Source organism: Sphaeroforma arctica (assembly GCF_001186125.1).
Source record: "Sphaeroforma arctica JP610 unplaced genomic scaffold supercont1.593, whole genome shotgun sequence".
Lineage (NCBI taxonomy): Eukaryota > Ichthyosporea > Ichthyophonida > Sphaeroforma > Sphaeroforma arctica.
The window spans coordinates 3,953-20,003 of record NW_014039965.1 but is presented as its reverse complement, the minus strand read 5'-3'; the positions used below and the strand labels follow the sequence as shown (position 1 = coordinate 20,003).

At 40.6% G+C, this 16,051-nt stretch overlaps 1 protein-coding gene across 1 annotated transcript; it reads right to left on the bottom strand.

Annotated features, from left to right (window-relative positions):
• Positions 1-5,235: 5,235 nt before the first annotated feature.
• On the bottom strand, positions 5,236-12,899 carry SARC_07461 (hypothetical protein). The gene is made up of 18 exons (XM_014298595.1): positions 12,662-12,899; positions 12,218-12,334; positions 11,569-11,783; positions 11,065-11,193; positions 10,620-10,734; positions 10,206-10,317; positions 9,780-9,973; positions 9,453-9,540; positions 9,136-9,239; positions 8,918-8,996; positions 8,682-8,779; positions 8,177-8,321; positions 7,988-8,009; positions 7,523-7,591; positions 7,096-7,222; positions 6,486-6,621; positions 5,795-5,967; positions 5,236-5,438 (listed from the first exon to the last, which is right to left on the bottom strand). Exons 1-18 carry the CDS (start codon positions 12,776-12,778, stop codon positions 5,325-5,327), a joined length of 2,154 nt encoding a protein of 717 aa, XP_014154070.1. The 5' UTR covers positions 12,779-12,899; the 3' UTR covers positions 5,236-5,324.
• Positions 12,900-16,051: the final 3,152 nt, after the last annotated feature.

The following is a 16,051-nucleotide window of genomic DNA, read 5'->3' as shown; positions in this document are numbered from 1 at the left end:
AATTATATGGTAGTGCTTAGAACTAAGGGACTTGCTTAAATAAACTCCTACGAGAATAGACCTATATAGATATGTATTTATCTTTACACGTTTTGGGAACAACCTTGTCAGTCACCAAAAAATAAAGCAACTTCTATGCATATCACATAGCTAGGGCCGCTTTTGTTTCGCCGATGCATCGTTGTCACCTTGCAATAACACGCTTTACGCGCAATAGTTTTGTAAACGCTTATGATCTTGCTCGTGGTATTCACATATAGAATTGTGATGGCGCCACAAAAGCTCTGCAATCAGGAATAGTTAGTTTATTGAATGTCTTGGCTGTACGCCTGTATTTGTTTTCAATATGAATATATTCTACCAGCAAAGATTGATATTTGCAAGGCGTTTCATGACTTTGAGGAATTGAACATGAAGGGACGGGTGCAACGAAAGAAGTATCAAACTTGGGTAAGTAGGACTAAAATAGGCATCGGTTGTAAAACATAACGTTGTGAGTACATCTTCGCACGATAGGAAGCAGATGCTCAGTTGGTAAAATTGAGCCGTAAATCAGACGTCGAATCATTTATTGCAGCTGTCGATTCTAATATTTGTGTGCGAAGGTGGCTTAGATGTGTGCTTCTCTCTAGTTGTCGAAGCAGCTAGAGATATACCATCAACGTTCAAGTGTGTATGGTCACAGTGGAGCAGCGAAGAGAACGTTTAGACGCTCAAGGACTGAATGACGCGTCATGTATGGCTCATGCTTTGCTGTCATTTACATATAAACGTCGGACCGCTTCATCGCTTGAGAATTGCGAGGTAAAGAAGATCATGAAATTGCATATAGATGAACATGGTGTAAGTGATGTGAGAATTGATAGGATCCTTAACGCATTGCGTGCAAGTTTAGATATTTAGTAGTATGATAAGTGCGAGTGCGCCCTCACTCAGGCTCTACATGCTTATAAGTACGCGTGGGTATTTGATCGGACAGGTGCGAAGTGGCGATCGCTATCAGAGACTAACGAGACAAGTGACACAGAAATACTGGATTCTTAAGTAGATCCTAGTATAGCTTTTGGCAATTGCTCTGGCGAATTTAATCCATTCACTCGCCTTCGTAAGGCGATTCTACCCTATTGAGTACAGCCACTACTTAAATCTTCCACAAATACCTACTCCACTGTGCCACGAAATACATGACATGAATTACCTGTTCTGTCGAAAGAAGTTGTGTTGAACTTTTTCGGTACTGCCACGCTCGGAAAAGAACAGAACCGCATAGCAGTACATGTCGTGTGCATTGAGAAATCAACCACTCTTAAATCCTCTAAGAACATTTGTAAGCATAAGTGAACGGATATTATGGTGTCCACTGTTTTTTTACTATGCAACGCGAGATCTCAAAGTGACTGCCCGTGTTCCTCGTTTACAGAACACTAGTCTAATGGAATCACATGCCGTCTGAAAAGCGGTGATAATAGCGAAGAAAAATATAATTCAAAAGGATATTGTATATGTCCGCTTGATATTTTTGGTAGGTATGTGTATGTATCATGTACAAGCAAATTGTGTGTATGGGGCGTTCCAAGTGAAAAGGTTTTGAATGACATATGCACCTCACTTGCTTTACTAGTCATTGAAGCTCTACATACGCTTGCGGCGCGTCAAGATATGATTGCAGAGCAGGTTAGATTTATGCATGTTTCGAATAACCCTGATAGGAAAGCACATGAGAGTCAGTCTGATGCCAAAGCAATCAAGCCGCAAATTTCTGAATGCAATATCCACCGTGGTATGGATATGCTGCCGTATGATGGTACGACAAAAGAATCCTTGGAAAAGCATGCAAAGCATTGGGTTTTGATAGATGATGTAAATACTTACATCTCTGGGAATATATTAAAATAAGGTTTGTTTCTTTTTAAGGATCACCATCACGTCGTACAAAAGGAAACATATAATATCGGTAAAACAAAAGTATGTTTGTGCGGCTATAGCAAAAAAAAGGGTATGGATATTCACCAATTTGAGTTCGTCGGCAGCCATCTAGTTACTAGAATATTAAATAAATCTAGACCGACGCAGTGAGTGATAGGAGCGGTGCCATATATTTAAACAACAGTCTCAGTCTACAATCCCCTAATCGTTTGGCTCACTACCGAGGGCTGAACCTTAACTTAATTCAATTGTAATTTAATGATTAATACATTTCTTATAAATGTAAACGGTTTGATATTGTAAAGTCAGCCTGGAGAGACCAAATTTTACCGAAGCAACACAGCAGTATTAATATCCTTCCTGAGTAGTGCATCATGGTCACGAGAGGGGTAGCAAAAAATCCTTGGATACCGTCTGTGTACACGAAAGCCCAAACAATTGTTTTAGTACACCCGGTTCCAAGCTATGCCGTACACGACAAAACCACAGTACCACTGCGTTCTCAAATAACATTATTGATCTTTCAGGGTTGTAATCTTCACCCTATGATTTCACTTGTTGCACATACTTGCCATTTTTCCACAGATTGAAACTCAGTCCAGTGGCGGACTGACTCTTTCTAAAGGATCAAGAACTAATACGTAAGTTTAAATACTCCTGTTTCGTACATCATACTAGATACAGATATTGATATTACTATGCAGATCATCGACGTTTGATTGCAGATTGCTGATTGTTGAGATGTAGTTCTTTTATAGGTGTGGATAACTCCAATTTTCTGACGCGCCTGATCTAGTTCTTTCATTACTTTCTCTGGTACCTTGGACTGTGTTGCGAGCTGTACATTTACGGTTGTTAAAGGTTTGTTCTGTTGGTTTGTAATTGAAGGTGTTGGAACGTTTAAATTAATTTCAAATAGAGGCTGTCGTGTACGTGTACTATTGTAGTAAACTAGGTGAATGACTGAACCAACCAACCTAGTACCAGGTTGTAACAGGTTGGTTGGTTCAGTCATTCATCTATTTTACTACACTCTTACGTTGACGAGTGTGTGTTTGTTGCAAACTATCTAATACTATTGTCGCCCTAACCGCCTCCTATAGCACGCGTTCCTCCTCTAGAAGATTTGTCTAGCTAGGTGTGCCCTGTATTCCATGTGAGTCATGGCAACGGCTGTATCAGGCAACTTCTTAAATTCATTTCTTGAAAGGATCGATATGCCTTTTTTTTATACACTTTATGGTCTTTTGCAATCTCAACCTTAGGTAAATTTTATCTTTCCTCGCCCGACCAAGTGAATTCATCCGACTTACAAACCTTGAATGCGGTTCCTTAGAAAAGTAGACGGTGGCCAAGAATATCCGCCGTGATTTCATCAGAACAATATTCTGTCCAACATCGTCCCATTCCGCCAAAACTGATTATAGTGCTGATTGCAGCCTTGCGTATTCTCTATACGTTCCAATTCAGAAATTCGCCGACTGATGAATATTTCCTACTTGTTGTGTAAGTCCTATTCGCTATTCTAATGTGATATACTTAAAAATACTCTAAAACAGAGACTGTACTCCAGGTGTACAAACGTGTGTGTGCAAATTCTCCTACATGGTAAATGAGGCACGAGTGTTTTCCAAAATGAGCTTGTCCCTACTTTTTCAAAACATAGATAATCTATGTTTATATTGTATAGTTGTGCTACTACGATAATTGCACGTTAGTGCTTTGGATAAAAAAGCTTGCATAAAAAATAAACTCCTACGATAATGGTACGTTGGTGCTTCGAATCAAAAGGCTTGCGTTAAATAAACTCCCACGATAATTGTACGTGGGTGCTCAGAGATAAATTAAACTCCTACGATAATTGTACGTCAGTGCTTAGAATTAAGAGATTTACTTAAAAAATACTCGTACGATGATTGTACGTTAGTACTTAGAAATAAGAGACTCACTTCAAATAAATTCCTACAATATTTGTATATTCGTGCTTAGAATTAGGAGACTTGCTCAAAATAAGCTCATTCGATAATTGTACGTTAGTGCTTAGAATTAAGCGACTTGCATAGTTGTACGTTGGTGCTTAGATTATGAGACTTGCTTGAAATATACTCCTACGATAATTGTACGATGATGCTTAGAGATAAAATGAACTCTTACGATAATAGTACGTTTGTGTTTAGAGATAAAGTAAACTCCTACAATAATTGTACGTTCGTGCTTGGAATTAAGACAATTGCTTAAAATAGACTCGTACAATAACTGAATGTTGGGGCTTAGACTTGGAGGCTTACAATAAAAGTAGCACTACTGTTCATATTGCCAGACTGCAACTAGAGATACATAGTACACTCATTCTGGGCGAAGCACAACCGCCAAATCTAGGTAACCGAGTGTGTGGGGAGAGGCCACAGGTACACAAAAACACACACACAGTGGAGACAAGTACATGGCAGCCAATCCAGTCATTATCTAACAAGGCGCGATTCTGGTAGCGGTATTGTGTTTTATCTCATCTTGGGTTGTGGCGATGTGTTTATAGAGTACGAAAGCAACCATGGTGATTCCGCGGGGAGTTGCATGTATTCATTACAGTGAAATCTGCCAATTCAATATGGTTAAACTATTGAGCTTTTATTCTGACCACTGATCAGGAATGACTAGATTATGCTATGGCGCAGGGGAAGAGAGGCGGAAGGTTACTCACCTGTCAAGCCGCCAACTTTGACCACGAAGAAAACAGGCTCAACCAAATTACGATATTTTCAAGAAATATTGAGTCGATAGTTCAAACACACACAACGCCCTTTGGGGATTGCATTCATTCCTTCCAACTATTGCTTATGTACATCCATCCACATCAAAACGGTTTTGTCGATAAGCATCAAAGCACTCTATTCAATCTCTGGCGCGCCAGATAGATGGGAGTTTTGTATATATTTGTAAACTCCTTTTTCTTACGTGATGCTTTGTGTTAGGATTAAAGCGTTTTTTTAAATGCACTCACAAGATTTAGTAATATCAAACAATCGCGAAACCGAGTGCTCCACCGTGGACCCCTTAGCTGAAATATGAGATGGCATCTGAAGCCTTGACATGTATCGTACCAGCTCTAGGTACCACAGCTCTTGGACAAAACTTCAGACAACCAGTCGAGAACTCGAAGCCTACAATGGAAACAACTACTAATTTACGATAAGACTGGCCACTCGCAAGCTGTTAGAACGACTAAGGAGAGCATAGCAACCCTAGCCAACAATGCCCGACAAGGCTGTGTTTCAATGTTTGATGAAGTGTGACAATTCCAGACGCAAGTTTATAACTAGATTGAGTTTATTAAATTAAATTTGATTTGCATTTGTAAATGAACAACGAAACCTTAGATTTGATTCTTGACCTCCAACTTAAAGATTTCGATCGTATTTTGGGCCATTCATACGCAGAATGAAGTAGCAAAGTACTCGCCAGAAAATATAGAAGCAAAAGAGAAGTCCCACATTCGCCCAAGCACTGAAATCCTGTGAAAGTGATGGCGAAGAGAAACGGTGTCAACGACTGTGGCAGGCTTGTGACAGGTTCTTCTCCTTCTTCCGATTCTTAAGAACTAATGCCAAACCAGTAAGCGACAGTACAGGAGTCTTGGCTTGCAAATGATGGTAGCTTCCTTTTCAAGCTTAAAACAGTTCATAGAAACTACCTGGGCCGTGAACATACGTAAACCAATGTGTGCAACGCCTTATCGATAGGTGGTGACGGCTCTGAAAATTTGCGCACGAATTGATGTATGTGTGCGTGATATATACTATAAACGGCTTGATACCGCTTTGGTGACATGTGACAAACCGCTATAACTACAGACGCGTTTATAACTTACATCAAGGCCAGAGGCTCTCAGAGCGTTGTAACCAGTGGTGCCTTCCTCGGAGAACTGATTCATTGCAATGGCTTGGAAGCCGTACTTGATGTACGATAGATACTCCAGCCAGATGAGGTAATCGGGAATGGAATCGCCATCAATAAAGAATCCACCAAACAACATAGACAGCACTGTAGACAAGACGCAACGGGAGAAGATAAGTAAATGTCAGTTGAATGTATAGTGTGCGTACATCTACCAAAAGAAATAAAAGACTTCAGTATGGAATGCGTACATCAACGTATAGAACGCTTGCGTTCAATTAAGTATAAATAAGTCAGTAGTATAGTATGCGTACATCTACAGAAGCAACTATAAGTCTTAAGTATAGAATTCTTGCATTAAACGAAGCAAATATAAGTCTATAGTATAGAACACCTGCATCTACAGAAGTATAGAATGTCTGCATACACAGAAGTTAATACAAGCCTAAAGTATAAAATGCCTGCATTTAAAGTACTTGATATTAGTCTTAAATATATATGATGCTTAAATCTACAAAACACATGACCGTCGCGGCCAGCACGCTTAATCCTATACGCACGCAATTTGGCTCGTGCCGTTGTAATCAACTCAACTACTACACAGGTTGCAGTAGAACTGCAAACATGGGCCGGCCTTAGGTGCTATTTTTAAGTGTATTTCTTACCGATAAGAACAGGAATAAATGCAGATGCTGTTTGGGGATCGGGGAATATCGTCGAAATGCAGAGCGTCATCGATTCAGCGACCAGCACACCTAATAGCAGCACCAGGTAGAAGAAGAAGAACGCTCCCACCTCAGCCTGGCATTTAGTGAGTGAGTGAAGTATAGTACCAAGCGATTAGCACATTGCCAAGCAATTTACCAGTACAGCCCAGCGGTGTGTTTTAGCCATTGATACCACAGTAGTGGACCCAGACCAGGATGGACACTTGGAAGGTATAGTAGATAAGTGGTTTCGGTCCCAACTCGCAATGAAGCTGGCTATCGGGCTAAGCAGACTACAGATATATAAACTAACATATGCATATATCGCGCACGCCACGACTGCCATATGTATCAAGGGGGAATTATAGTGTAGTACAGATCGATCCGATTTCATATCTAGCATGCACACATAAACATACACCGGAAAGCAAGAAATATATAGGGTATAGTTTCATTATTATAGTTAATAGATGATAACTCTGCTGTAAAAAAACAAAGGAAGAATGCAGCCTTCCAAACAATACTAAGTCCTAATACTCGAAGAAAGAAACAGTACAGATATACACACCTTGAGCCCGACCATCCAGTAAACGATGAGACAGTTGATGGCCACAATAATCAAATTCCTCGGCACCTCCACGATGGTCTTTGCGAGAAAGTACGAAGTCACTCGATAACTACCACTGGCTCGTTCCCTGTGACAAGAATAGAAACCAAACAAGAACGAAATAGGACAAAAGAGTGTCAGTGTGATGAGAATAACATTCTCGTGCAATATTTTGATATTCCAGAGACCAAAGCACCAAAAATTCACTACTGGTGGCACTCTTGAAATTGCTCATTCTGTCGATAAATTTTACGCCATATTGGCTTAGAATCTTAACTCATTGATAGCTTCAAGACAGCTCCAAAACACACATTCACTAGATTCCGATGCTATCATCCAAAAACAATTTCGCATGCGCAGAATTAAAAAACGTGAGAATTGTACATACCTGAGTACAATGCTTCTTTCAAGGGGATATACAAATAGCACTGAAAAAACGGCTCCAAAGGAAACATTACTGCAATGGGAAGAAATTGAAGAATCGATCGGTTAAAGTAGAACAATTGATTAGTTAACGATCGGACAACCCACATCAATCGATAGCCCAATAGCCGTACATCGAAGTCAACCGTGGTATCAAGTAATCACTCCTTTGCCGAATAGGGTGCATGCAATATCCAGCGCACAATGATTCACTTGCCTAATGTTAGCATAGTCCAGCATAGAACACGAACCTATTCCAATCGATTGGGAAACGAAAGAATCCTACCCGGCCCACAGAGATATTAACGCTCGACAGGACACCAAGCACCACTCAAATAACGACTGAAAAGCACACGAAACAGTGCGTGTGAAAACCGGGGATCTTGCATACTGTACCAACCATTTCGACAACCGGATACCGTGCACTTACATTACGAGGAAGAAGAAGATACCTGCATTGAAAAATAAATAAATGAAGGAGCAGAAATTGATTAGAAAACCGGACAACTGCCAAAATTTACCGCTGACGAAACACCCCCGTACCAACCAGAAGTTGAGACCACCTTCGTGCTACCAAAGCCAATCATAGAAAGATAATCTCGAGACACTGTGCACTTACCCATCAGATTTCTTGCCTCACTCTCGCTAGGATTGTAAGGATCATCAAAGTAGTCTCGTCCCTGATTCAACCAAATCAGACCCAGCAGGATGGAGAAGAAGAGGGTCTGGAAGATACGCGCCATATTCGACTGCCTTTCACGCAACTGAATGGAAAGAGATACAACACATGGCAGTAAATTAGACACAGGTAAATACTTATACACAGCCGTTGCAAAATGCACCCGGCAACACTCGTTCAGTAGTATTGTCGCCAATGGATAGAATGATAGAATAAATCTTTCAAATTAACCATTCTTTTGTGTGGGCTAAGCGTGGCAAAGTCAATTCAGCTTAGACACACAAGTTTGTTTCGGGACTACCGCCTCGCGCCTGATTTAACAGATATTTAGTGAATATACACGGAACGCATGCAGAATCCATACGACTACAAACGCACTCCACGTGACAAGCCTCGACAGCAGCCATCACACTATATATATATATATATATACATATAAACATACCATCAATTTTATCGTCCTTCCGCACAGAATGAAGAACTCCGCACCCCAGCTGTTCTGGTGATGATTCATATTCATATGTTGTTTCTTTCCGTTCGCTCCTGTCGGTATAGTTTAGACATTAGTATATAGCCAGCTGGATGAATTTGAATAAACACCCGTACGACTGACTCTACAGGGATATTAGATATAGGATGCAATTATCCATATAATCTCAGCAGTTTTAGGGTTTTATTCACCTTCAACATTGGCAGCAGCCTCGTCCGCATCCTTTTTTCGCAACAATGTGCTCATATTCTTTGTTGATTTCGATGCCTCCTACAAAGTTTAAAAGCAAATGCGGAACGCCGAGTAAACATCATCGAATGTACTTCGAAGGTATATATATTTACGAATGTATCAAGCATACAAGAAATAAGTACTATAGGCACAGCAGGTACCAGTAGATAATCCTTACCTTCTGATGATAGTGATCCGAGAGGTATTCCAAACGTGCCAAACAGATGTCGCGCGTTTCGTCCGTGCGCGAGTCTATTGAGAGCAGATCGATGAAGTAATCCGCTGCAATGACAATACATAGTGAGTAATGGATCAATCTATTTTTAGATTTAAGCGATTGGCGACGACAAGTTAAAACATACACCCGTACAAAACGAACTGAAGTGCCAATTGTAGCCTACTGAAGACATGCTTACACTTATGCCAGCAGAATACAACCACAAACTTATTCATCGGTTAACATGCATTTATGAGGTGTTGTCCTAGTGCACATACCTGGATTGAAATGCGAGGGAGCCACGAAATTCAGTTTCGAGAAATAATCGACGGCCTCCTCAGCACCTCCGAAATACACCACTCGTCCCTGATGGAATATAACAGTATGTTTCAATGATTCAATGATGACTGACAAAGCTATACATTGTTGCCCTTAAATAGCATCGAAGAAGAGAATCAAAGAACACGGCACGTATACAAAAACAGATACAAACACCTATTATTTACGCAGTTGAATGCATGCGTGAAACCTGGCTATGTCTACCTGATGTGGATAAGTCAACCATACAAGTATCTTATGAGTCAACATGTATGCATCACAATTACCTTGGAGAGCAGCAGGAGATTGTCAAACATCCCATAGATGTTCGAGCGAGGTTGGTGGATGGTGGTGACAATTGTCCTGTTGTTCTGGCACAGTTTGTTCATCGTAAAGACAATATTCAACGCATTAAATGAATCCAGGCCAGTCGTTGGTTCGTCCATGAACACCAACGAAGGCTCCGTCACCAATTCAGTACCTAGTGAAGTTAAAGAAATCCCGGAGAATTGCATTGACTTGAATGTTAGTCAGCGCCCAAAACGTAGACGGAGCACAAAGCTTTCTTATCTAATACGACAGAGCAAACGAATGGTACTCTCAAGTGTGTAGCATACTACGGGCACGTCTGTGAGGTACCTACAATGCCTCACAGGGATATCGAATAGCACAAGACCGATTGACCACTTTGACATCCCACAGGAATCACATACCGATATTGACCCGCTTTCTCTCACCACCGGACACGCCACGCAGGATAGCATTTCCGATATATGAATCTTGCACATGTGCAAGCCCGAGCTCAGCAAGCAAGGAATCCACTCTCTGCAAGTGTGGGATCAGCGATCACATACAGGATGATGTAGGTATATCAGTGGTTCAGGCGGTTCACCATTGATGAACTGATGGAGGTGCGATACATTGACAAACACTAACTAACAGTAATAGACACTCGTTAATCTGAGAGCATCCGTTTGTGGGCGGTACTTCATGGCTACAGAAGAACGTTCCACCTTATTCCCAGTCACTTAAGGAAAACAAACAAAGAAACAAACAGACAGACAAAAACAAACAGACCCCAACTCAGAGTGCCGTAGTTCACGCGCAAGTCAACAACTGGTACTCACCACTTTCGTCTCTTCCGCCGACACTGATGCGGGAAGGCGCAGCTTGGCCGAAAAGGTGATGGTCTCTTTCACCGTCATCTCGGCGAACATGTCATCGTCTTGCATGACGTACGCACTAGAGAAGATGATAAAGCAGATGACAATCATGAGGACATGTTCCACTCGATAGCAGTTGGTGACACGGGGCGTCAAGTCTAAGACATATCCCCTGTCACTGTAGATCCAGACGCAACCAGAGCAGCAACATCATCTACATGCACACTTGTCACAGTGTCAGAAAGAGACTGTTCAGCTGCCACTCCAATCAACACACTTTGCACAAAGTCGCTTCAACCAATTTGCTCAAATTCGTAATTGTAAAAAACATGAATATAAATTCGCTTCAACTTGCTTTATTCGTGACTGTGAGAAATCGCAAGAAACGGTATTCGGAGAATTGGCATACCTATACTTCTTGAACTGTTGGTAGTCGCGCTTCTTGCCATTTACATAGATACGCCCCTCGGTTTGGCAGTTGCCCGTGCTCGTCAATCGACCGGCCAGCAGATTGAGGAGAGTGGTCTTACCAGCACCACTGCATAGAATCAGGACACAAGGACAAATTGGTCGTGTCAATCGGTACAAAGGTAGATTATAAGGTCATACAGCGTAGGTCTACCAGACATCCATAGATACAGAACCGGGGGCATCTTAACTTTTGCCGCTTGTAAATTCATCGAGGACTTCAAGATAGCACAGGATAATGTTACGTGCACGCGAGTACAGGTACATCACTACCTTCAATATAAATTAATCCTATACAGAATGACCAATGTAAATGCACGCGCTATATCGAACAATTGAACATACCGTACGTGAAAAAACAAAGTTACATGTTGTCTACGACTACAACAACATCTCATCCAACATACAATATTATATGGCAATCCACAGTGACAGACATGTATACCTTGCCCCCATGATAGCCAGCATACTACCGGGCTCGACATATCCGCCGACGTCTCGCAATAACAGCTTCATGTCAGATCCCTTCTTCCCACACAGGCCGCCGCCACCAACTTCCACAGAGAAGTTAATGTTCTCCCACATCATACCTACGCGTTTGACAGTCGAGTCGCCGTCAATAGACACGGTCTCGTGATCAGCAGCGCCGGAGTCACCCCACTGTGTTTACAAATGAAGTGAAGCGTAGGGTGACGGCAATATACGGTTAGATATAAAAAAACAATGAGATTTCAGATATAATTGTGTCTGTATATATGACTGTAAGGTGTGTGGGTTAGGGGAAGGTCGGGAGGGTGTGGATAGATTTCACATACATATTTATGTATATATATATAAACTAATTGTATACTTATTAATATATATATATACATACACACACATATAATATACGTACATGCATACATACATACATATACATATATATCTATGCACACACACCTATTAAGTCTCTTGCTAAGTTTGCCAATAATCCAAGCCAAAGCTGTCACAACTACACTACCAGGCTACAGAGCCGATACATGTGCAGTGGTATCAGTACCAAAGACTGTAGTACCAAGCTTGATCATGAACAATAGCTACTCAGATTAACTTACCATGCCACCGGATGGATCGAACGTAATATCGGTACCATCCTCTGCTATGACCCGCGGTAGGCTATGACGCCTCGAACGTCGGCTCTTGGTACTCTCTTTCCGATCATACATTTCACCCTGTGCGATATTTGAAAGGAGTACACAGGTGTAAGATACTCTACTTAAGCAATTTATATTCGCGATAAAAAAAGGTGCACACCAATATTCTTCTCGTGGTAATATAGCTCGATAGTATCAGTCAATAAATAGAGAAATCTACGCACGGCAAGCAAATTTGGAATCAGTTCGCACGCGTCCATTGCAAAGCCGATCAGCATAGATGAAAAAGAAAAGCGTTCGCGAGTAGCAGCCGTAATCTCACAATCGAAGTTTATTGACAGTTTGGCCAAGAATGTCAGTAAACAAATGTGTATTGTATTAATTGATATTGTACCAGGTACGAACCTTTATCTGGTCTTTCTCGCCGCTACTAGAAGCGAAAGGGGGATTTGGCGATTTCTTATCTAAGGGTACTTCGTCATTGACGGACGAACTCAACTGTACGATACTGTTTTCCTCCATGTTGTTCAAAGGTGGGCAGTAGGATAAATTCTGCGAGATACTTGCGCAAGACAAGACAAATCTAATAGTGTCTCGGCCTGCAATGAGGTAAAGCGCAGATATATATATTTATTCAAATACGATATACATGCGATTTCGCGAATACTTGGTCGCAATTTCACCATTTATAATTTCCAGAAACACGAATCGACGATATGTTTGCAACGTATTTGTTTAAAAAAAAAAAGTGCGAGCTGGAATAATTTTAAAAATGCAAGTTCCTTCAAAGTATAAAAACGTTAAACATTTATTATCCAATACGTTCAGGTTCAAACTTGCGTATAAATATTGGTTTTTTTCAAAATTTGTTCTTAGTTGGCTATTTTATTTATTTTGAAAAATAAAAACAAAACATGACACTGTCATGATTTGTTCATGACGCAAAATTCACGATTTTCAGTCATTTCTCTTTTATTTTATTTTATTTTTCTACATTTTTAAATTTTTACCTCACTAGCTCACACATGTGTGTATTCTACAGTATTTCTGCTACTACTAGTCTACTACTCTCTCTCTAAATACACTTCAGTCTTAGACTGAAGTGTATTTAGAGAGAGAGTACTCTCAGAGAGAGTAGTAGAGTGAGAAAGGGCATTGAGAAAAAAATGAGCCAATTCGTACACCAAATTATATTTATTACCACCAACTGCAAGCTAATGAAAACGACCGATCTGTGTAGTGTGTACGTACTGTACGCTCCTACACCTTACTCATCAGACTGGTAGTGTGACTGACGACTGCAGACTGCCGAGTGCACTCTGCAGTTGCCAGTTCTGCAGTTGCCACTTGCCAGTTCTACAGTTCTGCACTCTGCAGGACTGCAGCCTGCAGGTCTCTTATCTCCAGTGGTGTGGTGTGTCCTGCCGTGCAGCCAATTAAATTCTGAGCAAGTCACCACTCTGCCGGGCACTGCAGGCCTACAGCTTGCTTTTGTTTTGGGCTGCTATCGAGGTTTTTTTTAAAGCAGACACACAACAGCAACAAATCAAATGAATATTTAAAAAAAAGAAGAGATACTGTACAAACACACGTCACATGTTGTCAACTCTGGTCGTGAAAGGGAGTCTGCGAGAGAGAGAGAGAGAGAGAGAGAGAGAGAGTGTGTGTGTGTGTGTGAGAGCCGAGAGGTCTGAGTCAGGAGTCAGGATTCAGGAGTCAGGACTGAGACTCCTTAGACTGAGAGTCTGTCTCTATAAAATAGAGAGTGGACATTTCACGAGTAAAAATAACGAATACAAACTAATATATACAGTACCCATATTTTATCTTGTGAGTTCATAAATATTTATTATGTATCTGTGTATGACAAAAAACAATCGGTGTACTTTACATTTACTATTTTTGTTTGTTTAAAAAAAAAGGGTTAAAAAAATGCATAGTACATGCAGTATGTTTTTACATAATAATAGTAAGGTACATAATGTAAATACATACCTATTTAAAAAAAAAGCGTATTGTTTTAAAACAAGATTCCTCTCTCTAATACTACTAGTAGTAGAGAGTATTTTTAAAAACAAATTTATTATAGTCGGTACATACTTTGTTGTTGAAAAAAAATTCATTAGTCCTCTGGATTTGCCGATTTGGGCGCAGACCACCAAGGACCAGGCCACCAGGGTCCAGACTCCTACTGATCAGGCTCATCAGAGTCGACTCAGAAAAGGGAAGGCATAAGTCATGAGACTTATGAGTCATGACTGTCCGAGTGTCATGACTCATGCCTCTTGTTCTATTTTTAGGAACCCATTGTCAAGCCATTTTTTTCTAGAGCTGAGAGCCTGAGGCGCAGACCCGCACCTGAGACTGAGAGAGGGGCTTAAAAAAATAAAAGTATTGTTCACACTTCAAACTTCACAAGTTCATAGATCTGAGATCACAGTCCGCAGGTCCACAGTCCACAGTCCACAGGTCCACAGTCCACAGTCCACAGTCCACACTCCACCACAGTGAGGGCCGTGAGCCGTGAAGCCTACTATTGTTTTACAAAAAAAAACATATTTCATCATGGGTGAAAAAAATAGCAGTTCTCCAAATCATAAATAAATAGGCTACATAGCCCCCTCTAAATATTGATAATCGTACATACCCTATGGTTCTATACTCTATACTCTCTCGCTAGAGAGTCCTATACCCCCTACTCTCTCTCTACTAGCTAGAGAGTCTCTACTACTAAATACATAACTAGTTGAGAGAGAAAGAGAGCGAGAGAGAGAGAGAGAAAAGAGGGTATGTATTCTAATATTAAACTAGTAAATACCATAGCCTTCATTCTTAAATATATATATATATATATATATATATATATATATATATATATATATAAAATAATATAATAAAATAAACAAGTAAAATACCATAAATATTGTATCCTACGATTCCTATTGACAACTTTTACCGGTATGAACATAGAGGTCGAGCATCATCACTATGTACCACTTAAAAATTTAAAGTGGTCGATGCTGATTGTACCTAAATGCGGGAAGGTTGTGCGTATTCATCTTGCAACAACGTAATTATTGAGACCCTTCACCAGGATAGATATAATGGGATGTTTCCGCTCGTGTACCGGGTGAGAATCCGAGAATGTAGGTTTCTGATTTGTAGAAGGCCCGCTCATCTCGTTATGTTCATAATTTTTCGGTGACTGGATTTGACAAATCCAATATACATATCTATTTTATAAAAACTGAACCTTGCCAATACTCAATCAAAAAAAAATACTTCTTGTCTATTGACTTGTGAGGTTTGACAGTCTGAGACTCTGATGAGTCTGAGCCTCTGAGGAAGGTTATTTCCAATCATGGCCATCTCGATGGCATATTTTATTAATAAGTATTCTTCTCTTTCTAGAGAGAGGGTCATGTTTCAATCTCGTTTTTTACGAGCGAGTTCTCATCGCCTTCTTCTGAAAAATTTCTGAAAGAAGAACATATGGAGTTCGGTATGATAATAGACTGAGGCTCTGAGTGGATCCCTTTCTCGAAAGTTGAACCCGATGTATTTCGCAACAGTGGTCAACGAGCCAGAAAAGCTCCAGGGTCCAGAGTTCAGACGCAAAGTCTGTCACAGTGTAGAGAGGGAAACACATATTTACATATTGTAATAGCGGTAAGGCGTGGGGCATAGCCTCCTAAAATTGAACAACATATCGTATCTCCTCTACTTGTACCATGTAGTAGTCGAGGATCATATCGGATAGCCTTCTGTAAACTTCGATGGAAATTACTAGGGTTT